This window comes from Stegastes partitus, unplaced genomic scaffold, assembly GCF_000690725.1.
Source record: "Stegastes partitus isolate 25-593 unplaced genomic scaffold, Stegastes_partitus-1.0.2 Scaffold2374, whole genome shotgun sequence".
Taxonomy (NCBI): domain Eukaryota; kingdom Metazoa; phylum Chordata; class Actinopteri; family Pomacentridae; genus Stegastes; species Stegastes partitus.
Genome location: NW_007580105.1, coordinates 2865 through 28768, shown reverse-complemented (window position 1 = coordinate 28768; position 25904 = coordinate 2865). Strand labels below are relative to the sequence as shown.

Genomic DNA, 25904 nt, shown 5'->3' with positions numbered 1-25904 from the left:
CGAGCCCAAGATCACAGCAGGACCGGGACCGGCTCAGATCGGGTCAGATGTGACCCGATCAGAACCAGGAGCGGAGTAATCCAGATCAGATCTCAGATTTAAATCCAGCTCGGTAAAACCCAGATTAGAGTCGCAGAGGGGGGATGATTCATGATCCTGATGGGCTCTAATCCAGACCAGCGGGAGGAGGAGGAGGGGGATCCGCCTGCTCCCTCAAACTCTCGATCAGGACCGTTTATCTGCGAGCAAAACACCGACAGAAGAAAACTACAGAGAAAAAATACACCGAACCCCCGGAGACGAGACGCTTCAGTCCAGACTGAGGCAGGAACCAGGATCCAGACGCACCAGGTCCAGATGTGTCGCAGCTTCCATCGGGCCCAAAAACCTCTCAGATGAAGGATCACTTCAGTCCATCACCCCCTCCCGGGTTTCAGTCTCAGTATTTCCGTGTTTTTACCGGCAGAAACGGACCATCGGTCCCTCCGGAGCTCAGCAGCAGCAGCCTCCCGGAGCAGATCCAGCCCGCAGAGCCGCCACAGCGACACTGGGGCGCAGGGAACGTTTTCACCGGGAAACAGACAGCGAGAGCCGGCCTGGCTCGGTGCGGGATGTCGGTGTTCGATGCTCGGGGGTTTGATTCCCGGGCAGGGCTGCTCCAGATGTCCGCTGGATCTGCGGAGAGAGGGATGCTGCTGTAATCTCACAGCCCCGCCCCTCTGTCACCGCGCTGCCCAATCGCAGCCCCGCACAGGAGCACCGCTGTGCTCCTATTGGACCGCCGGCCTGTCAGTCACAGCAGCCTCTGTCAGCAGCCTAAATACAGAAATAACCTAAATACATAAATGTACATTAGCGTGACATCTGGAGGCTTTGATCCTGCGGGAATCAAACCCGCAACCCGCACACGGTCTCACGTGCCTGGCTCCACAGACTCACACCACCGAAACAGCAGATTTAATCCATAAATGTGTCTAATTCGTGATTCTTCCTTCGTGATCAAACAGCAGAATCACATCAGATGATTCATGGACTCGTTAATAATTAAGTTTTTTGTCAAATATCATTTGCACATGGTTGCAGGATTATTACTGTGCTATATTTTGTATTGTCTAATTTAAGGTTTTACTGTCTTTTTGATGTTTTATTGTCTTCTGTAATGTTTTTTTGTGGTTCTTTTTCGTAAAGCATTTTGTAACCAAATACAACACAAGTAGTGGCCTTATATCTAAAAAAAATAATGGTGAATATAAGAAGTGCATTAAAAACAAAACAATGACTTTCCTAAAATGTGAGCTATAGATAATAAAAAATACAAAAATTATATTATTATAATAATTGTATGATGTGCATCTGTAAAAGATTCCAGCAAACTATTTTTTAAAAAATCAATTAAATATTTGAGAAAAAAAAAGTGTGTAAAATATTCTAATAAAGAATCCAAAAGAGTCAATAAGATAAACAAAAAATCTGTAAAATATTTGTTATCATGTTAATATTCCAGCAAACTATTCCAAAAAAATATTTAATAAAACATGAAGAAAATAAACCAGGAAAACACGTGAAAAATATGTGTTAAATATTCCACTAAGCCATCTAAAAAACAGTCCATAAAACATGGTTCTGCAAATCAGTAAAATACGTGACAAATATTTGTCAAATATTTTAGAAAACTATCTGAAGAAGTCAATAAAATACACAAGAGCAAATCAGCAAAAGATGGTGGAAAATATTTCTTGAATATTCTGATAAACTATCCACAAAAAAAAAAAAAAACAGCTAATCAAATGTGGGGGGAAAAAATCTGTTAGTTTTCTTGTAAACTAACCTAAAAGGCTACAAAATATGCAGAACAACCCTTCAAATGTGCTAAAAATATTTGTAAAATATAGGAGGACACTATCAAAAATATCAATAAAATATACCAAAAAAATCTATTTTTTTAAAGTGTCAGAAAAAATATCATTAAATTATGCATAACTTCCTCACACCTCAGTGCATATCAACACTCCAACATGGATTTCTCTCCATTTTCCTTTTTTTCCTTTCCTCTAGTCGTATGTGTCTTCACACATTGTCACACGTGTCACATTTTGAATGTGTGATGTCAGCTGTCCTGATGTTAGCATGCTCAGATTTTTATCAGTTAAAGGCTTCAGGCTGAAGAAGCAGGTAAACATTAGCTGAAAATAAGCAGGATTAATGCTGACACTTTTTCTGAACTGCCAGCAATCACACACATTTAGGTGGAACACAGTCAGAAGGGTGATTACTCCACAAGACAACCACGCTCATGTTCTATATGTTCATCTGTACACGGACAGATCATAGGACAGCAGGCCCCTGAGCACAAACCTGTAAAAAGACATTTAAAAAAAACAATATTCTCACTGTCTGACATTAAATCAGACTAAACTTTTCCTGTTTTAGGTCAGTTAAGATGACCAACATTATTTCTATTCGCTAAAGAGAGAAGTTTTTAGAGATTTTTTTTCTTCAGAGTCAGAAGTTTACATACACTAATAATACTATGCCTTCAAACTATTTGGGAAAGCCCAGATGATGATGTCATGGCTTTGGAAGCTTTTAATTGGTTAATTGACAACATTTGAGTTAATTGGAGGCACACCTGTGGATGTATTTTAAGGCAAACCTCAGACACACTGCTTCCTTTTGTGACAACATGGAACATCTAAAGAAATCAGCCAAGATATCAGGAAGAGAACTGTAGACCTCCACAAGTCTGGTTCATCCTTGGGTACAATTTCCAGATGCCTGAAGGTTCCACCTTCATCTGTTAATTTTTTGTTTTTGTTTTCTGTTTTGCTTTTTCATACATATTTCTGTTGTTCCCTGTCGTATAGGCTGTACAGCACACACAGTGTTTTAAATCATGTTATTATAATAAAGTGTGTATAGATTTTTTTTAAATTATTATATTAGTTCGTTAATTGAAAAAACAAATAATAAATACATAAATAAATACTAGAAACGTAATTTTATTTTTAAAAACAAAAATAAAACCCCTCGTGTGTTACCTGTAGACTGTACCTGCGCTTTCTTACGGTTATAATTTATGTTAAGTAAACCCTCTTCTTGGTCTTGCAGGTGTCAGGGCTCACTGTGATTGGTTGACACTCTCTTCCTGTAGCCAAACTGAGGGGATATTTGTTCCAACTTCCTCTCTGATGTCAGCGGTGCACTTCCTGGTTGGATTATACTTTCTGTCAACAAAGCGGCGGCAGACTTCAGCTAACGCTACGTGTATCTGGAAAACCCCGGTCCGACTCCGGTACCGGTCCAAAAGTCGCAGCTCTTCTCCAGTTTTCTTTCCTGACGATTGTTTTCAGATGTAAGATGACTTTTACCAGAGTTTTCTCGGCGGTTCTTGTGCCGATATGTTGGGTGTTCGTGTCCGTGGGGAAGGATGTGTTCGGAGCAGCTCCAGTCACCGCGGCGCCCAAACCCGCCGTGACCAACTCCACCGGGCTGAACTCCACACACATGAGTAATGGCTTCAACGTGGACAGCTCCATGATCCAGAGGGCCCTGTACGTCCTCATCGGCATCACCGTGATCGGGGTCCTGTACTTCCTGATCCGAGCCGTGCGGTGAGAACTACTTTAAAGCCAACGCGATTTATGTCCAAAATGTTAAAAATAATTACAGATAACATCAGATCACATGGAAACTGAACTGTAAACTTGATTCTCCAGTTTTAAAAAATACCTACAACATTTTTCCCCCATTGTATACGTCTGTTCCAACACTGGGAAGCAGAGGAACCCTAAAACGCTGGATTTGTGAATGGAGTTTGGTTCACTGTGTATCCACATACTGGGGGCACGCTGGATATAAGCTGATGTAAAGTTAGTATTCGCTTTTTAGCAAACATTTGAATTAACTGGATACAAAACTGTAAAAGTTTAAATGTATAACTTTTACAATAAGAAAAAATAATCAGAAAGTAAGTGTAAGTTTTATTCGCCACACCAAACTTCATTGATAAATCTGGCAATTTAACACCCCCGCTAGTATAAACAATCTTACATAAACTGAGATATTTTTTTTTTGCCTTTTTGTTAAAATGTAAGGGCCATCCTCCAATTCGGCATGCATGTGACACATCCAAAACAGGAAAGTAATTAGAAACGAGAGGCTCCTCCAGCTTTAGGAAACACATGACGCACATTTTACTAAATGCTGGGAAACATTCAAACGCTGGAGTTTAGTTTATTGTGTGTCCACATACAGGAACTTGGCAGGATGTAAGCTGATATTAAATCAACTTTTTGGCACAGCTTGTAAGTTAGCTGGTGTCCCGGCAAACTCCATCTATAGAATATTTCCTCTAGTAAAGGCAGCTTTAGATATAATATGTAAAAACACTTTGCTGCATGCATCTCATACATCTAACATAGGAAGATAAGTACAAGTATTTTCAGATCATATACACGAAGAGGCTCCTCCAGCTTCAAAAATACACATAATTCACATTTTACAGCGAACTCTTGAAAGGTGGAGGAGCTTTAAAACGCTGCATTTGTGAATAAAGTTTGGTTTCATGTGTGTCCACTTATATAAGCTGTTATAAAGTTAATGTCATTTTTTGGCACAGCCTGAATTTAGGTGTTTACAAAATTGTACATAAGTAGAATTGATCAATCGATAGATGAATCCAAACAGAATTACTGATCAATTGACATCACCTCCAACCACATCTAGAATATTTCTTCCATTAGAAGCAGTTTTATGCGTCGTATCATAAAAGATTTTTGCCCATTTATAAACTTTTATTGGCCGCTCTTTCATTCAGCGTGCATCTCAAACACCCAAAAAGGGAAAGTAAGCACAAATATTCTCAGATCAGATGGAAGCTGAACTGAAGAGTGACTCTTTAAAAGTTTTTTTTTTTAAAACACACACAACTCACTTTTTTACTAAAGTGGTGAGAAGCAGACAAACTTTAAAACGCTGCATTTGTGAATTGGTTTCATGTGTGTCCACTTGCAGGGCTTGGTAGGGAATAAGCTGATATGAAGTTAGTGTTGACACAGCTTGAATTAGGAGGGCTCAAAACTTACACTTCTTTATATTATTGTTTCTAGTTTAGCTGATAAACTATTTGATTAATCCAAAAGTAACAATATATTCATTGACATCACACCAAACTTCATCCATCAATTCAGGGATTTAATGCTTCTGCTTGTGTAAGTTGGTTTATTGACTGTATGTAAGCATTTCCTCTGAAATGGGTCACCTACTAACTTCTTGTACCCTCTCCTATCAGTGCAACCTTCAGTTTGTCAATAAGTCGATACGTGAGTCTGAAATGTGTCGTCATTCGTCAGTACTTGGTCTCAACCTCTGACTCTGAGTGACAATAACCACAATAATTAACTTTCATACAAATGGGCAGATATCAGGACCAACTCCATCCACAGATGTCATATTTCAAGCTTTAGTCTCTTTCTAACTGATACAAATAAAGTCGACAGCTGCGCCTCGGCTCCGTCTCGCAGCCTGTAAATGATGATTCTGTCTGTTATGCGATGTTTTTGTCAGGCTGAAGAAACCTGCTCTGAAGAAGAAGTACGGCCTGCTGTCCAACTACGACGACTCCGTGGAGATGGAGGCGGTGGAGAGCGACGAGGACGACACGCTCTACGAAGCTCGCAGCCTCCGCAGGTCAGAGGTCAACAGCAGCGACGCTGAATCAGCCAGACTGGGTTTATTTGAACGCTAGCAAACACACAACAGCATTTTTGGTGATGATCCATTATGAAAGAAAATGTTACAAAACAAAATGTTACAAAACAAAATGTTACAAAATAAAATGTTACAAAACAAAATGTTACATCATTTTATGCTGTAAAGAAAAAAACTGCTGGAAACAGTAAACATGTTATTCAGCTCAGACAATTCATCTAATTCATCTTAAATCATCTTCTTAATCCAGAGGAGGGCTGTACCGCAATATATTTACTTATTTACTAGATGTTTGAGACGTTGCTTTGAACATTTTCAGCTTTATACTTCCCCCTCTGCCACATTTCAGATGGAAATGTTGGACTTTGTGCTTCATCACATTTATTTTAAGTTATTATTTACTGAACTAAAAATGAAGATTTTTTTACATACAAAAATTGTGGATGCCTTTTTTTTAGATTCAGCTGCCCACCAGTCCATCCAAATAGAGCCGAAGCATTAGTCAATCTATTTATAGTTTCTGCTGTTCAAATCAAAACAGTTTGTGTTTTTATTGATTTGGAGTTTTTTGTAATTGGACAAACACACTCTTAAAATATCTGAAAAAAGGTGGTGAAATATGTGACACATCTAATTAAATATCTGAAAAACTTGCAATAAAATACGTCCAAAATATTTACCTGGAAAATATTAGGAACATATTTTAAGAAATGTCTGTAAAATGTTTGTAAAATACTCAAAACAAATCTGTGAAAACAAATATTAGTAAAAAATTAATAGTAATTGGGAAAAATATCAATAAAATAATAAAAGAAATCATCAGATAACAGACAATTAGCAGTAAATGACTTTAAAATGTCAGTATTTTATTTTCATGTCTTTGGGTGAAAAACCTGAAATGATCTTTCGACTGAGCTGCTGTCGGTCGTCTGACGTTTGTTGCGGCTGCTGGAAGTTTTGATCCTCTGATGAATCTGATCAGTGTTATCTGTGTCTCTGTCCAGATGAGTCCAGTTCTTCGCCCTCCGATGGATCAGGCCTGCAGCTGATATTGATTATGGATTTCGGGGCACAAAGCACTGACCAGCGACTGCTGGAGGTTGAAAAAAAATGGACCAAATCGTTTTTGAAGATAAATGCCAAAGCTCAAAGCTGCTCAAGGACCCAGAGCAGGATAATAAAGGTTTTTTTAAGCGTGGGGTTGGATGGTGGAGTTGACGTTTTTGTGGATCCTCATGAGGCCAAATGTTACTCTTATTTTCATTATTAATATTATCATCATCATTATTATTATTATTATTATTATCCATATTTCAGTCTTTTCTAAGAATTTATTCAGTTGTATTTTTTCACTCTGAGCTTTTCCGCTCCAACTATGTGCTTTAAACTACTGTACGCTGACTGCAGACCAGCCGGACGACCTGCACACTCCTGTTCATATCAGGCAGCAGCAGCAGCAGTGATCGGTTTGCGACTGATCAGGATTGATCTCAGACTTTGACCCGCCAACTTGCAGAGATATGAGCTGTTGGGAAACCCTCGCTGTATCGAGTTTCATTTCTGGCGTCTTCAAGCTAAAAAGGAACTTTTTCTATAAATCTGTGATTCCTAATTACTGTGGAGGCTCTGTGACTTTTGCTCTAACAGCACCACGAGGTTCGTCATGTAAACAAGATAATTACACTCTAATTTTCTAAATTAAACGACTTCACTGTTTCTCGTCTTTGTGTTGGATTTTTATTGGTCTCGTAATTCTTTATTCTGTCAGTCAGGAAATGGAGGAAAGCCGTGCTGAGTAAAGCATACCGCTCTGATTTAAGGAGACCATCGTGTCATTTCTTATTTATACAGGATTTGGAACAGGCCACAGTTAGGGAGGCTGGAGATCGATTTTAGTACAATATGTTACAAATACTAATAACAAAAAAAACCCCCAATATATACATATTGTATGACAAATACTAGTAAATTATCTAGTATGTGACAAATGTTAAAGAATCTGACCAAAATATGTCTAATACGTGAGAAATATTAAGAAATTATTAGTAAAATATCAGACAAAATATAAGCAACATTAAATAGACTATTAATTATTATGATGATTATTACTATCATTACATACAAATATTTGTAAGAACACTTAAAGTAAATTATACGATTAGCAAAATGTTTGACAAAAATAAGCAAAGTATCTAAAAAGAAAGTTTCAGGATTAAGCAGCCCGGATGCCCCGCGAGTTAAGATTTTTTAAATGTGAGGTCTTGAAAGTCATAAATTAAAACCCCTCAAACCCACATTTCAACCACAGTGTTTAAAAGAAGCTGCTGAGTCTGTTTATGAGGCTTTTTAGGGAAATTCTACTTTGGGATTGAACTAATTGTCAGTAGCAGTTCAGCAGCGAGGAGCAGAATCTGCTCTGTAGAAGCAGCTGTTCTCCAGCAGATGTCACAGTTTTACCGTTTCATTATAGTAGTAATATATACGTAAAACAAAAGAGTAAACTATGTGGAAAACATTAGCTATATGGAGAGATGGCAAAAGTCCTCACATTCTTTACTTTAGTAGAAGTAGAGATACTTGTGTAAAAATAGACTCTAGTAACAGAAGTACTGACTCAGCTCCTTTACTCAAGTAAAGTAAAAAAGTACAGGTTCAGAAATTTACTTAAGTACAAAAACAAAAAGTAAAAATGAATTTTTAGCTTCGATGATACACGATGCTTCTTTTGATAACCAAAAAGACAGAAAACAGGATTGTTTTCCTCCTTTAAGAACCTGCAAAGTGCTGCTACAGAGAAAAACATCACTGAACAGTTTTCCATTTCAGCAACATGATAAACATTAAACATTATAGTCAACATGGAAAAACTCATCTCTTCACGACTACCAAAATCTTTTATTGAGCCTCAGTAGAAGCTGGTTCTCAAAGTTCTTGCCCTTTTGGGTCTGAGTATCAGTCCTGTGGTGCTAGAAAGCCTCTTGCAGGCAGCTGAGGCAGGCAGGGCTGTGTTTAGCTTCAGTGACAAACTGCACACTGCTGGGAAAGATAAAGACATTTGTTGTTACGTCTTTTGCATCATGTCGTCATTGGCAGTGGTTGAAACAAGTAACGAGCCAGTTTTGAGAATGTAAGGAGTAGAAAGTACAGATATTTGTGTTCAAATGTAGGGAGTGAAAGTAAGAAGTTGTCAGAAAAATTATTATTCAAGTAAAGTACAGATACCTGCAAAATCTACTGAAGTACTAATCTACTTCCCACCTCTGGTTATACACCCTAAAAATACCCAGCAAGAATACATTTTAAAATTAAGTGTAAAATATCTATTTGCAAATATAATATAAAGGAAAATACATTGCTGTTTTTTTCCCCTAAAATAGATTATTACACAATAATCATATTTTTTTTCCTTGTGATTAAATAAATCAGGGCTCCGGATGTTTGGTACAAACCTAAATTAATAAGCAGAATTTCTTCAGAAGTCAAACATGTCTCAGCTAAGTTCAGATTCATCGCCATCAGCTGCAGAACAGGAAAGTCTAGAGTCTGGCTGAAGACAGAAGATTGACATCATTAAGTGATTCTACAGTTTTATTGCTCCTCGTGCGATTATCTCAGGTGACTACTCATTAAAATGTTAATAGAGATCAATTATAAAATCATGCCATTATGTAGATTAAAGTGTGTTCATTCCTTTAATGACGCACTGATACAGAAAGTCTTATCACGCCCTCACCTTTAATGAACCACTGCTATATTGTATTATTGAATCTGCCTCAGAACTGCAAAGTGCTGCAGTGAAGTCTCAAGAAGGTAAAAGAAACACATCGAGGAGGAATCTTTTGTGCAAAAATCAATAAATGAACACAGTGACAACCATAATCCTCAGAACACCTCACATATTAAAAACAGTGTGTCAGCGTGGGTTTTTCCCACAGTTCAGTCTTACAGGATCACAGAGTTGACGTATGGCTGCTGGTAGCAGGCTTATGTGGTCACATCTGGAGGTGTTGGACTGTCACAAGAAGACAATCAGGCGGTGAGACGAGGCATTCAGGTACTCAGCTGTTCTTTTATTATATTGACTGAAATCTTTACTGTGTGGTTCATATAAACCAGATTTTTACAAGCGTCATAAAGTCAGTGCTGTGTTTACACACTACAGACTGTATGTGAAGAAAGAAATGACAGCTGCTCCCAGGCTGTATGTACATATACATATATATAGAGACATATGTTACCACTGTGATGTTACTCATTGGTTTGTGGACTTCTGTTTTAGAGCTTTGAGTTTTTCACATCTTACGAAGAGCAAGCGGTGGATCTGACTGAGAGCTTGACGATGCACTCTTACAGGCATCTCATAAAAGGTGTTTGGAATATGAGATTCCTGCATGATGCATGTTTATTGAACGCCTGTGTACAAATAGTTCTCTTTTAGGTGGCAGATCAAACTGGACATTAAAACATTGAAAATAAACCCAAATCCAGGATTTTATTTGCAGCAAAATGTTCCACACTGCGCCGCTTTCTAATGAATCTCTTACCTGCTGTTCACAAACACACACTCGACAGGTTGTCTTAAGAACCATTTATTAATATTTACAGTTGCGGACGACTCGCAAACATTTACTCATTTTGTTTCTCGTGCTACATGCCGTATAAAAGTGAAATCATTCGTGGAATAAATTCTGCTCATGAACTGAAATGTTGTCAAAGTGCTCGAAGGAAAACATGCTGCAGCTTGAATTGCTGCCATGGCAGTGCAGTAACGTGACACACAGCCTCACAGCAGACAATGAGGAGGGAGGAAAGCGGCATTAAATGACTGATTAGGGAGTGTACATGAAGTGTTAGCTCAGTGAAGCGCGTCAGTCTTTATCATCTGAGAATATTTTTTCCACTTCACTTGGAAAAACTCAACTCTCCACTATTATCCAAACACGGATTAGGAGCACTGAGTGGGTACAACTGTCTCCACTGTTGATAAGTAAAAGAGAAAAAGCATAAATAAATTAGATGATGTAATTTATGACTGTTGTCCTGTTCAGAAACCTTCCTGTTTTCTGAACCTCACCGGCTAATGGTGTTTGTACAGTCTCTCAGTTAGAGGAAAACGTGGTGTATTTTACTCAGTTGGGCTCTAAAGAACATCCAGGTTAATACCAAGAGTGCTCATTATGCTAATTTGTGTTTCCTCACATCCTCTGGCATCCTGAATAATTGCTCCGCCTCTGATGCCACGAGGATCTTCCAATTCCCCTAAGTGCACCTCAAGGAGACGAGGAGTAAGGAGGCTTCTGGAGGAGCTTATAGAAGACACAAGTGTTTCCTTCCTCACGTCCTCATTGGAGGAGCTAAGAAGGAAGAGTGAGGAAAGTGAGGAGGCACGTTAGCACCTCGAGCCCTCATAGGATGCCTCAGAATCCTGAGGAATGTTCTCAGCTGACTTTTAAAGGTCCCACATTGTGCTGCTTTTCAGAAAATTACTAAAAGTCTCACATGTCCTGAGAATGTGCAAAGAAGGTTAATGTCACCGTGACGGTGTGACTCCTGGTTTTAGCTCCATCTGTGTCTGTACCTTTAAACGCATCTTAGCTGCTGCTGCCCCCTTTAGGAAGAAGACTCTAGTACAAGCACAACAACAGACCAAGAGTGTGTGAGAATCGGACTGTCTTCAGACTTTCTCTCTGTGTCATCATTTTAAAAAACAATATCAAATTCACATAAACTCGTGTAGTGTTGTTTTGGTCGGATGATGTTATGAAGTCAGTATTTTACTGGCACAGAGCCGCAGATTGGAACTGACTCTGAGGTGACAGCTGGTTAACGTGTTGCCTTAATAGGCGGCCTTTCATTCAATGAACAGAAAAATATGTAATTTAGAACAGCTTCATTGGGAGTTCTGCTGTACTTAAAATACAGCATATGTGAGCACAGAGAGCAGGAGAGAAGCTAACAGATGTAAACGGCAGCTGAGTTTCACTGAAGCACTACAGGCAACATGAAACCACAATAACCCACCCAGTCCTTGTTTAATGGTTTTAAATTGCTCTTAAAGGTTTCAGAGCTCTGACCTGTGGTTGTACTATCACAGCTAAGGGTAACATTAGCCAAACGATGTGCTAAGACAAATTATTTTTCTACTGTTGTGGAAACAAGGCCATCAAAAATAAAAGTAATCCACAAGACCTTCAATTCCAAAGATACGGTACAGGGCCATCAAAACCAGGACTAATAGACTGAAACACAGCTTCTCTCCAACTGCTGTCAGAGCCAACAATGCCTCTTTATCATAATAAGTGTAATATATTGTAAATATGCAACTGCCACTACCTCTGTGCAACATACACTGTGCTTGTGTTTATTATTTAATTTCATCTTATTTATAAAAAAATGTAATATATATATTATGTTATAAATAGCTGTTTACAAAGTTGGGTTTTTTGCACTGAAAGGCCTGCACCTTACTTTTCGCTGTACGCGTTGCAATGACAATAAAGCAAATCTGAATCTGAATCAGAAGATGCTGGGAGTGCATGAAGACTCTTGTGTTCACTCTTGCAGCCAACAGCAGAACATTTGGTGTGTTTTGCTGGTGGCTGAGATGTTTGAGAGTTGGCAGAAGCACCTCTAGAAAGTAAATAAGCACAGTGGACTGAGGCAGATCGTTCTGAAAGGAGGCAGGATTATACACATTGTTAGCTCAACAACTTTCAGTTCCTCAGTTTCTACACAGTAACTGAGTAAAACAGGGAGGTCGTCTAGTCGAGGGGGGAATAGCAGCAGTAAGCGATTTCATAGTCTCACAGCTTTTATTTTACACCTCCAGGTTATTAAGACACAAAAAACACAAATAAAATGGATTTTCAATATGGGACCTTTAAATGTACAGTAGTTACCACTAGTCACCACTAGAGACCGCCAGATCACCGCCAGACAGGCAGCAGTGAATGCACAGAATGTGGTTTTATATGTGTGCCACATATAACTATAAATAGAAGAAAAAGAAGCAAGGAGAGTTTGTTCTCTGTGAATGAAGACGTGTTCATCAATGAAGGCTCAGTGCAAATGAGTGTAAACATAATCCAAAGCAGTGGATGCTTTAGTGGTGCTGGTGTGCAGTGCAGGTCCGTCTGCCCAGTCCAGTGTACGACTGTCACTTCTCCCTGAGGAGGTACAACACGACGGCCTTCAGGTAATGTCCAAAGGCGCAGACAGCAGACACCAGCCAGTGAGAGCGGAAGCTGGGATCAGTGTTCACCACACATTTGGTCACGTCTGCCTGTGAGGAGACACGAGAAACACACCTGAGTCTAAATTCTGAAACAAAACAAGCCACATTTGGAGCAAATAAACCTCAGGTGTGTGCTTCACAGCAGAAAGAACGTCTCATAAATCCAACACATGTTCTTGATTTCTCACTATTCTGAGAATCTGCAGTACAATTCACCCACAAGAATGTTTCGTCAGAGCCAAAGCCGTCACTGAATTCCCAGCAATGCTTACAGTGATTACCGATCTGCTTACAGCTGAGCCCAAAAGGATTCACACTTGTGCCAAATGTGGATTTAATGTGAATTTATATGCGACCAGAAAGTTTCTTGTTCTGGAAATTTAGGACTTAACTGTATATAACTTTCACAGACACTGAAACACCACAGACAGCACAGTTTAGTGTCAGTCCTGACACTGAGCACGTCTCCCCCTGCAGCTCCTCCTTGTTCTTCCAATCACAAAATGTTCTGTAGGTTTCCACCATGCTGACATCATCCCTCAGTGTAGGAACGTTTGAGTCTGGACGGCGGCGGTGAAAAACAGCTCTCTGGTTCGTGCTTATGAGGTCAGTTATACAATGCATTGCTCTTCATTTTGTCACACTCCACTTATCTTCAAAACAAACCAGGCTTTGGTGCCATGTTTCCCAGGATTCACTTGTTGTGCTGTTTCCAGCAGAGCAGACTGAAGCACGTCGTCAGGCCTCGTTCGTCTGGTGCCCGAGGTTCACTTCACTGCTTCTGCAGGACTTCATCAAACAGGCTTTTCCCAATAACAGGATTCTGCAGAAGATCATCTGCTGTTTTGTCTGAAGCTCCAGTTTATTGCTTTTTAAAGTGGAACCGGTCTGCAGTTCTGGATCGGCTCTTCTGTGCACATTTGTTAGGAATCTAGGTGACACAGTGTGAAGCATCAAACAGGAGTCATCCTTTAATTTCACATCCTTAGACCTCGAATTCTCAGGTTGTTTTCTCCAACAGTTACAAGACTACCAAGGTTGACGATCAATAGTTCAAAATAACGAGCTCCACTGGTTCCCTCTAGCGATTTCTGCTACTGATATCATGAACTTTATCACAGTTAGACAAACTTTAGATCCAACATCCTCCACAAAAACAGATATTTATCTCCAACTGCTGACAGAAATTTGAGGAGAAACACTTGATTAGCTTAAAAGAAGAAACTTTGTCCACCGCGACGTCTTAATAACCCTAATACATGGATTCAACTATATAATGTCTTTTTCGAACTTGCACAATGTTTTAATGGCAGCATCATGCAATTAAATACAATTTCAATACGTTTCTTCTTCATTGTCCAGCTGGAGTCTCATCTTTGCAGTGAATGCAAGCACAAGGGATTCCCATTCTTTTCAAACCAATGCATCCATCCATCCATTATCTATACACCGCTTAGTCCTCACTAGGGTCATGGGGGGCTGGAGTCTATCCCAGCTGACTCAGGGTGAAGGCAGGGGACACCCTGGACAGGTCACCAGTCTATCACAGGGCTACACTTAGAGACAGACAACCAAGCACACTCACATTCACACCTACGGACAATTTAGAATCACCAATTAACCTCAACATGTTTTTGGACTGTGAGAGGAAGTCAGAGAACCCACGCAGCACGGGGAGAACATGCAAACTCCATGCAGAAAGATCCTCGGTGTCCTGACCGGGACGCGAACCGTCGACCGTCGAGCTGCGAGGCAATGGTGCTAACCACTGCACCACCTTGCAGACCCAAACCAGTAAAGAGACCCCAAAAATATTATTAGTTTTATTTTTTTATTTTTTTATTTATTAGTTTATTATTAGTATTTGCACAGTTAGGCTGTCAGCAGACTTTTATGGGATTCATGTAATAGAAAACGTTAAATAAACGAGTATTTTAACCACAGGGAAACACTTCATATGATTGTCAAACTAAATGTAAAATGTCCGTCAGTGATGTGCTTCATCTGTATTTTCTCTTGTGTCCACTATAAATAGTCTTACACATGGTGGATATAAAGCAAGTGCAAAACTGGCAAAAACAAGAAAAGCAAGCACAAAAACCTTCATCTTCCCTCCTCCACATTGTCAAAAAGCACCCTGCAGGTATCACAACAAGGTGTCACATATGAAACCCTTGAAGTCTGAATCTGTGTTTTTGAGACCGTCGTCATCACACTGCATCCAGGATGGCAACGCTCGGCACCGACTCCTTATTTCACTCGTGATGTCTCTCCCAGAATATAAAACATCATGGACACATAACAAGCTAAAAAAAAATGTGACTCTCACCAGAGGGCGTCTTTATCAGTGCATCTATTGATTCACCTTTTTAAACCCAACCACCAAGTGTCCTTATGTGATCTCTCTTTAAGATGAACGCCATTTCTTTTCAACTTTTGTTTTATAACGCAATGAACTGCAGGTTGAATATTCATCACACACATGTTGATTACCGCCACACCCAGGACAGCAGGGTGTGCACTGCCAGCACAAATACGTCGTTTATGGGATCAGAGTTTAAGATTTTGGGCTTGTTAAATTTTCAGAGATATTCTCCCAACCTGTTCATCATAACCTTCTGTAAACATGTGAGAAATGATCGTAAATACGTAGAGAAGATTAAACATTTTTTTAGAACATCTCAATAAAATTTGAGCGCAGTTTATATCAGACGCTGACTGAGAAGAAAAACGCCTCCATGTACAGACATAAAGCAGAAAATCAGAACTCAGAGTGCGTGACTCTGGAGTTACATGTGAGCACATGCTTGATTTCTGACCCTGCTTTTACAGCCTGAAGCAAAGTGGTTTTCACATGTAGAACATCAGTGTGGGAACTTTGAGCTCTGAGCTTCACACATTTTTTCAGCCACAAATCTTGTCTACACATTGACAAACTCAACCCTCTGAACTCCAAGAAGTTTCTGGGTTTTGTTTTATTCATTGTGGGATCGTTTTTCATTGCAATATAAAGTCCTGCACCTCAATGGAAGCAACACAGCCACGGATAGAAGCAGAGAGACTTTAAGAAGTGTCATTTTTATAGTTTGACACAGTTATAATCTCATAAACCATAAAAAGACAAAAAATTCCTGCAGTTCACCTGAGAAGCACCAGAATTTCTGTCGTGTTGGTCACAGCTAAGTCACTGATGGCTTCTCTGTTGTGCTGTGGAGGAGTTTTTGTGTGTTTTTACAGAGTCTGGTTAAAGCAAACAGTTAAGTGTTGACAACATTTTAAACACGTCATGTTGTATTGATGATGTATCACAAATTTAAGGGTAGACTTGGTTGAGTTTCCTGATGGAACCTCACATCACACATGATTAGTTTGAGTTTTAAAAAAAAAACAAACCTGACTATTCCTTTTCTTCTTGCAGATTCTGGCTGATAAATGGTGTGAATTTGGTGAGTTTTTAAAGATAATATGCCTTTCAAACCCACTGGCAGTTAATTCACATGTTTACAAAGCATGTGAATATCTCTCGGCATCATTTTACCATCTCTTACTGACCCGTACTTAAAATCATAGATGCTGGTTGTTACTTTCACTTCTGTTGCTGAAGGTTGCATCATCAGTGATATTCACACTCGCACCAAAGCAGCCACACAGACAAGTAACCACATGTAAAGAAGTTTTCTCTTACCCAGCCCCCTCTCTTTTTCAACCACGAGGTCAGACTCTTGCGGACAAACTCCCCCATGCAGTCCACAATGGTATGGACCATGGCGGGGTGACCGTGGCGAACACAGTCCACGGCCAGAGCTCCGGCCACAGCGTACAAGGAAACCACCTTCCCCCATGTCACACCTGAAGACAGACACACACACACATTTAAAGCTGTGTCGACTGATGAGTTTAAATATCGCTTTCTGATGCACAAACACACTGTCGTTTGTGCAAATGGTATAAAACTGAAGTGACTTTGCTGTTTTTACAGTCGTCCTCATATGTATTCAGACCCTTCCATTAAAGAAAAGGCAAAATTCACAACAGTCACTCAAATAACTAGAAACTGAAAAAAGTAATAATAAATAAAAATTTGCAAAATTGTAATTTTGTGAAATAAGACATTGCTTTTGAATTGTGGTTTAAAATAATAATAATAATAATAATAATAATAATAATAATAATTTTTTTAAAGTGGGCCAAAATCAAAACAAAATATTAGTTTACAAGTCCCATCATGCTTGTTGTTGTTTTTTGTTTGTTTGTTTGTTTTTTTAATATTTCTGTTGAACCACAAGTTAAAAGCAATGTCATGATTTTCATTAAATTTTTATGTATTATTACTTTTGTCAATTTCAACTTATTTCATTGACAGCTGTTTGTTTCCTTCTTTAATAGGAGGGTATGAATACATTTGAGGACGACTGTATGCAGTCAGAGTCGGGCTGCACGACGTATCGTTTCAGCATCAAATACTCAAAACCTATTTTGAATTGTTTTGCCAGCGTTACACAATCAGACAAATGTTCCAAACGGCTTCTTTTCTGCATTTTTAAAATGATCACATATTGTCAATGCAAATGCACTCCTCTACAAAATCAATCCAGTCATTCTAGCGCGGCTAATTCTTTCCAAATAGACTTATTCCAGTCATCTGCTCCATATAATATATACTACGGAAAAACTAAATATAATCACTTTTTTCCGATGTTGTATTTATTTTACATCTCATGTGATGCAGTGAGTTTCCTACAAATAACCACTGACCAAAGGTTTTATTTACGTCCAGTTGTTCACATTGAAACGTCTCAGTCAATAAAACTGTGGTCGCATCACAATCTGAACACTAAAACTGACAAAATGTTGGTTTTGTTCCAGCAGGAAGATGTTGCTTTAGTTTTTTGGGGGGGGTTTTGATTTGTCTTGTTCCACCTTGTTGATTCCAGTTAAGCGCTACAGTACAAACAGAAACAGGCTTACTGTTCCTTCTGTCTTTTTTGGAACATCTAAATCCATAACTTTGTTTTTTTTTAAAAGGACATAGTTTCATCTTAACTCACGACATGTAGCAGCAGCAGAATCCTGCAAATTCCAGATCCACCATTAAAGAGAAACCTGACCTCCGTTTATGAGATTCTAGGAAGCAATCAGACGACAGTTACAGAAGATGGATGGAGCTGAGGCTCGGTTTGTATGAGTTGGACGTATAAACAGCACAGAAATAGTCTGAAGCTTTGACTGTAAATGGCGTGGCAGCACAAAGCTCGACTCGACACACACACTGAGTTGGAAAAATGATCTGCTCACTAATCTCGTGCAGCGTACTGCCTCCCTGCTGTCCCAAGCCTTGTGTTTGGATTTTTAAATTTTTTCTCTCTTTGTGGCACAGACAGACGTGCAGCCAAATGCCTCAATGCTGCTGAGGTTTTATAATTTGTTCATCCATCTTTAAAGAGAGCTGCTGACAGAGAAACTGGCTCCACTAAAACCTATTAAAAGAAGTATTGCTGCACAATATTAGGGGGAAAGAAAACAGACATTGAAATATTTTTCTGTAGAACAAAAAAGAAAAAACAGGAATTTTCACCAGATGACTCGATTAAGCATATTTCAAAAGAATTAATTGTTTTAGAATTATATTGTAGGGAAGTGCATCTGTTAGAAAATTAAAAGTAATTAAATCTGAATGATGCGGTTTAATCGTGAGTGTGAACAACCTGGAACCTTTCTAATGTGGTGTAACACTGATAAAAAACATGCTTTAGATTGTATTCACATCTGGCTTTGTGCTCATACACAACGTCGTGGTGCTGATTTAAATGATCAAACAAATAGTTGTGTTTGTCTCGTGTGTTTGTGACGATTGCAAGATGCTGACGACAGACAACCTGTTTTCAATCAGCATCTTTCTTTCCTGTAGCTGAAATATTTTCATACGACTGAGGATAGCTGCCCCGTTATGGACAACATGACAGTTGTGACTGTTTTGATCAATAATGAGCTCATGTTTGGTCTAATTATTAAAGTTAATGATTGACGTTAGAGGCTGACTATCTTTATGGCACTTTCACAGTTAAATAAACTTTCACTTTCATGTTGTTCCTGCTAGTGCTCCAATCTGCATCAAAATGAAACTTCAAACTATCTTAACCTGAAGTCAGCACTTCATGGAGGAGAAATATAAATCAAACTGTACCCAAAACATTTTAATGAGCAGCTGGACGCCTGCTTTTTACACATTTCTACAAGTGTCACCTCACTGGACTCACTGTGCGGTGCTACAACTGTGTTTCCTTTCTGCAACAAATCTTCTGTTCGTCGCTCTTTTTCTGTGCTCATGTGGAGGCTACATGTCAACAAACTCTGTGTCTGTTAAATAAAGTTGTTTTTTTAAAACCTCAGCGTGTCCGGAGTGAATTATGTTCTGTCAGACAGACTTCTCTTGCAGATTAGTCATGAAAAATGAGATTTGCGTAGCATGCTGTGTTAAGCTGCCTCATTCCAAATTGTACTTCCTGTAACTCTCATTGATGTTCTGAGATGGAGGCACAAAAACAAAGGCGATTAAACTTTCTCTGGGAGAGTTTACCTTGTTTATGTACGAACTGGTCAGACTTTAGGAACTTCTAAGTTGCTGTAGAAGACCGACCTCTTCTTGTCGTTTAACTTGGGCTGAGCTTGACACGCTGGCTTTATACCTTGTTGTGCTGTAACTTTTTATTCTTTTTTTTAATCTTTTATTTATTTGTCTTCTTGTGTTTTATGGTTCACTATTGGAGTTGTACTACACTTCAGTTCACCTCTTGTTGTTTTTAAATGTGCTTCATAAACACCAAATAATGCGCTCATGTCCTCCAGCACTCCTGCACAGGATGACCCAGTAGCTGGAGTTTATCTCTGCAGCGTTGAAAGCAGCTCGACGTTTGTGACATCAGAAAGTTTGAGGTCGTAATCTACAGTTGGTCAGGACTTCCTCTTCACACAGTGACTCGTCCAGACTGTCAGCTTTAGTGTTTGTCTGTATTTACACTGTTGTCACGGATGGTTTTATGTTCAACTCACCGAGCCTTAACTGAGGCCAAAACAACAACGTTTCCGCTTCTGGCATTAAATCCAATCATCAGTAGTAGCTATAATAACCATAACAGCATTTAATACCAACTCTTCCCATTACTGAGGACTGAACTGGCCTGACTTCCTGTAGTTTGTAGTTGACTCCTGGTTACCTTCGCAGCCGATTGCTTTGTTATGTTCCCAGAGGAGACAGCCAGCTGAGACTCATTACTGAACTCTTTGGGTGGGGTTCAAACTGTCTGTAACAATCACTCGCTCAGGCAACATGTTAACCTAATATGGACTGAATGCTTTCCCTGCGGTTCCTCTCCTGTCGGGGATAATGGCAGCACCAAAATATTTCTCTCTAATGGTCAGACTACGTAGGAGGTGTTTACATGACAAAGTAGGCTGGGGTTGGTTTATTTTAGAGGGGGGACGTTATGAATCACTTAAATACTTCAACAAAAAGAATCAATAGGAGACATAAGTTCTCCAAATTTTCAATATCTGTATTGTCTTTAAAGTATGTGAAGTTCCTCATTCCCTGTCATAAACAAATGAACTTCCTTAAAAGGGACAAATATCTTGAATTTCAAGTTTGTGCAGGTCAGAGCTGATGAGAAAGTTAGTTCCCATGATGCAGACCTGCATGCATGGCTTGATTTAACAGAAGAAGATTTCTACTGACCTGTGGAGAAAATGTCCGCGGCGACAGCCAGGAAGGCGTCGGACACGATGCTCTCTGACGCTACCGTGATGTTCAGCTGTCGGGCCACGTTACGATACACGTTGGGACGAAGGTACTCCAACTCATCACCTGACCAAAACAGAGGAGATAAACTCCGTCAGTATGTCTCTGCAGACAGATCCATGACACCACTTATTATGTATATGAAGAACAGATAACTCCATCTTTGCAACCTTCAGAAAACCCACTTTTCCATCGTTCACCTGAGACAATACCAATAAAACTTAAGTTATCTCTGTTTTTGTCATTTCTACGGAGTCAAATCCACTCAGCTTCGATTTGATTGATATTATCTCAAGCACACAACAACAAAAAATAAGTTTTCTGAAAATCTACAAAGATGGAGTTATCTGTTTTTGAAAATGAACCCTTTATATATACTCAAAGGTTTGTATAATGCAGCCTTAAGAACCTTCCCCAGACAGTTTGACCACCATTAACACCTTGAATCATCCCTCACTTGGTAGTTACACAACAATTCACACCTCAAGATGTGCAAGTCAGATCATCCTTGGTGATCATACTGGGCCCGTTTCAGCAAATTAATGAGTCTCACATGTCCACAGAATGTGTCTCTACGATTTTCAGCTAAGAATATAGTAAAGATGGTTCACATCAGTAACAGGAAAAGGTTTTAAAACAATTAAAAGCAGCTTTGTTGTGAATTTGGCTGTTTTAAGTTGCAGTATATGTGAGCACAGTGAGCAGGAGAGAAGTAAACACCAGCTGAGTTTAGGCTGAAGCACAAGATGTGACATGAAAACACGCTGACTCAGCCAGTTCTTGTTTGTTGGTTTTAAAATGTTCCTGAAGTTTCCACCGTCACTGAATCTCTGAAGAAGCAACTTTTTCAGTATTCAGAATTTTCAGCAGACTTGAGCGCTCCAGTCAGTGGTCCTGTTAGATCCATGTTACCAGTGAACTGTTAAGCTGGAGGGACTCTGATAACCACAGCCGGTGAAGTGAAACCTCCCACTGGAGTCTGTGACTATTCCTGCTGGGCGAGCATCCAGGGAGGTAAATATTATGCAAACTAGGGATTCCCAGGAATCATTTGAAGGTCTTCCACTGAAAATGAAAGGCAAAACTGCAACACATTTCTGAATGATGAGGTCTACACGACTGGAGGGGTTTTTTCAGCTCACACTAGAAGGTTGTAGTCACATGTGAACATTTAGCAAAACCTTCAGCTTCTTAAATATGATTGTTGTTTCTCTAAATGAGGAGCTGATGGGTTATTCTCTTGTCTATCACTGCTTAATTTTGTTAAAATTGTTTGTGTATTTATCTGTTTTTTCAGTTTTCGTGGATGAAAACGGCCACAAGGTCTAAAACGCCGGCATCTTTCTTATAAAACTTCACTGTTTGCATCTTTAAATGTTCAATATAAAAGCATATGATGTGGCCATACATTTCCGAGAAAAACAACACGATCCCTGTGTCCTCAATGCTGTAAAAAAATGGAGATCATGTGTATTAATTTGCTTCTGCTTTTTAATGGTTATTGAAAGATATTTATAACGAAATTACCTACAATATATATATATATATATATATATATATATATATATATATAATAAATTGTATGTAGAATGATAAAAACTGTACTTTAACAGACTACTAATGTGTACAGATAATTACACACACTGATAAAAACACATCATTCAGTATTTTGTTGTGACAAACATTCACAGTTTCTCAAAACTGCACACCCATCTATGTAAACCTTTACAACAAATACTTCTATTTCTGGTAATTGTTGCTATTTACAGGATTAAATTTGACTTTAAATGTTTATTCTGTTGAATAATAAGATAATATTTGTGAAGTTATGATTAATTTGCAAATTATTGTAATGTATGGTGTTCAGTTTTTTTTTAATAAAATGATTTTTTTCTTGTTATTTTACATTACACATATAAACACACAGTCTATTTTTGTCATTATATATATTTCAAAAATACTGAAAAAACAGTATGAAAGTCTAAATTATTTCTTTATTTTGTTTTTACCTAAAATGATCACATTGATCTGAAACACTGATATCTGTCCAATAAATCTCCACTTTTTGCATCTTTACATTCTAAGATATAACAAACATCATATTATATCTTCATACAGACACGTTTCTAAGGAAAACTCACCAAGAACCTGATCCATGTGTCCTCATCAGCACAGATATGAACTCATATATAAACTCTGTGGGCACCTCATAGGAACAAACACACACTGAGGGTGATCATGAGTCTCTGTTTGAACCACCGAGCCAGTGAAACTCACCCAGCCACAGCAGGACCGACGAGATCTCCCCCAGAGTCCCACCTGATGCAGCCAGTCCGTGTTCGGGTTTGGACCAGCCGATCCCGGCCCGGTTCAGCCTGGAGTGGATGTAGTCCCTGCACAGAGCTTTGGCCTGGGACACCAGCTCCTTGTCGGTGGGAGATCTGTCAAACACTTCAGCCGCAAACACAGAGGAGCGGCGCAACATCTCCATGCCCGGTCATCCGCCTCCCCGCAGCAGGACCTCTGCAGATTATCCTGCAGGACGCAGACGGATTAGGTCTGATGATGGCCCGGATGACGCTTCCAGATGCAAACCTGGTCAAAGTGTTGCTATCTGAGCCCGGGCTGGACGGGGAGGAACATGAAAGCCAGGAGAAGTTCTGGATCCAAACGCGCAAACAGGCTCCGTCCTTAGAATAAAGTTATTGTGACACTTCCAGGACTCGATGCTGTCAAACTAATGGTCAACAAGCACGACATCATCCTGAACAGGAAGCCTTTCATCTGAACAGGAAACGGGTTCTGATCACAGACTGCTATGAAAAGAGGATTTACTGCCTCTGAAACTCTGAAAAATCCTCTCCAGCCTTCAGTCTGACAGACTCTCCTTCTAAGGGCACTTATTGTAGAGTCCAAAGGCGGAGATAAGCAGCAGCACAAGCCCCGCCCCCCCGGCCCATCCCACCTCCACCACACACACACACACACACACACACACACACACTGGGGACATGACCCTGTTTAACTGTTAATCAATAACTGGGTTTTATTAAAGGTGTGTCTATAACAAAATCACATATTTGAACTCAACCCATCAGTGGCTCGTTTATTGATCAAAGTCAAGCTGTAAAGCAGAAAATAGAAGCTGTTTAGAAACGACATGCTTCACTTTCACTGTAATAAAGAAATAAAGATAAGTATTTTGTTTTTTTTCCAGATGTTTTCATTTATTTTTCATACACACAAAATGATCAATAAAACAAACTGTGAGATTACATGTCTAATGTGATGTAAAAACCTACGACTGTGAATAACTAGAACATCCATCCATCCATCATCTATACACCGCTTAATCCTCATTAGGGTCGCGGGGGGCTGGAGTCTATCCCAGCCGACTCAGGGTGAAGGCAGGGGACACCCTGGACAGGTCACCAGTTTATCACAGGGCCACACTTAGAGACAGACAACCAAGCACACTCACATTCACACCTACGGACAATTTAGAATCACCAATTAACCTCAACATGTTTTTGGACTGTGTGGGAGGAAGCCGGAGAACCCGGATAGAACCCACGCTGCACGGGGAGAACATGCAAACTCCACGCAGAAAGATTCCAGTGCCCCCACCAGGACGCGAACCGGCGACCTTCTTGCTGCGAGGCAACAGTGCTACCAACTGTGCCACCTTGCAGCCCCATGTAAATATCACTCCACATATTATTATATTATAGGTAAGCGGGGCTGCAAGGTAGCACCATTGCCTCGCAGCAAGAAGGTCGCCTGTTCACGTCCCGGTGAGGACACCTGGGATTGGTGATTCTAAATTGTCCGTAGGTGTGAATGTGAGTGTGCTTGGTTGTCTGTCTCTAAGTGTAGCCCTGTGATAGACTGGTGACCTGGTGAACCTGCCTTCACCCTGAGTCAGCTGGGATAGATTCCAGCCCCCCACGACCCTAGTGAGGATTAAGAGGTGTATAGATACTGGATGGATGGAGGGATTATAAGTAAGCACATTATTTGTACACATGTAAATATCCTTTAAACTTTTTAAAAAATTCACACGATCTCTATAAATGTTGATGTTTTTACTGCTGGTGTTTTACCTTCAACAGGAGGCAACAAGCTAAAAGCACAGTTCCAGGATGTCTGCCTTCTTAATATAAAGTATTTCAAATGGAGGAGGTCAGTTATTCTGTGTGCCCTCTGCGACACACTAATCCAGCAAAGATAAGAATAAGCCATGATAAGGACTCGACACCAACACACTGCAGCTCTGTCATGTTGTTGAGCTTATCAATGTGTGAATGTAATGGTGTAATCTGGAGACTGTGTGTTACAGTAACATAGATAAAGTTGGTGGATTATATGTTCAAGTCCAGCAGATTCATGACTTACACTTAAGGTGAATAAACAAGCAGAGCGATGTGGAGCTACCAGCTGTCAGGTCGGGAAAGTGAAAGGAGGACCAGAGGAGTTGACCCTGTCCTGGCCGTGGACCAGCAGACCGGCTATTCACTCCTTTGGAGTTGTTGTTGGGGTTAATGGGAGTTTTACCAGCTTGTCCTGTTTTGTTTTGTGAACTTGGAGGAGTTCTACATCTGTGTACTCTGAGGGACGCTGTGCTATAAACCAGTCAGTCCTTGTATAACCAAAGCAGGAGATGTGTTCATAAGCTCAGCTCAAAGTCAAACAGATTTCTGATGGGTGTTGGACTCCAGCAGAGATGAACCTCGTCACCAATCCTGTTTTTGACATTCATGGACAGAATCTCAGAGCACAGCCAGAGTGAAGAGGGTGTCTAGTTTGTGGACCTCACAGTCGTGCCTCTGCTTTTCGTAGATGATGTGGTTTTGTTGGCCTCATCATGCCGTGACCTTCAGAGCAAACTGGGATGGTTGGCAGCCGAGCGTGAAGCAGCCGGGATGAGTCAACACCTCCGAGTCTGGAAACCGGTGGATTGATCCTTCTGGGTTGGCGATGAGTTGCTTCCCAAAGCAAAGGAGGTGAAGTATCTCAGAGTCTTGTTCATGAGTGACGGGAGAACTGAGCGTGAGACGATCAGACGGACTGGTGCAGCAGTAGAGCAGGTGTTGAGTCAGAAGGCAAAGCTCTCAATTTACTGGTCGATCTAGTTCCTACTCTCATCTATGGTCATCAGCTCTGGGT

General features: G+C 39.9%; 2 protein-coding genes across 2 annotated transcripts; one reads left to right on the top strand and one right to left on the bottom strand.

Annotated features, from left to right (window-relative positions):
- Positions 1 to 3190: 3190 nt before the first annotated feature.
- fam174c (family with sequence similarity 174 member C) lies at positions 3191 to 7425 on the top strand. Its single transcript, XM_008304999.1, has 3 exons — positions 3191 to 3611; positions 5566 to 5688; positions 6714 to 7425. Exons 1-3 carry the CDS (start codon positions 3358 to 3360, stop codon positions 6715 to 6717), a joined length of 381 nt encoding a protein of 126 aa, XP_008303221.1. The 5' UTR covers positions 3191 to 3357; the 3' UTR covers positions 6718 to 7425.
- A 2757-nt stretch (positions 7426 to 10182) lies between these two features.
- On the bottom strand, positions 10183 to 23609 carry LOC103374845 (bcl-2-related ovarian killer protein homolog A). The gene is made up of 4 exons (XM_008304998.1): positions 23016 to 23609; positions 20676 to 20804; positions 16629 to 16792; positions 10183 to 12991 (listed from the first exon to the last, which is right to left on the bottom strand). The coding sequence occupies exons 1-4, from the start codon at positions 23227 to 23229 to the stop codon at positions 12866 to 12868; spliced, it is 633 nt and encodes a 210-aa protein (XP_008303220.1). The 5' UTR covers positions 23230 to 23609; the 3' UTR covers positions 10183 to 12865.
- Positions 23610 to 25904: the final 2295 nt, after the last annotated feature.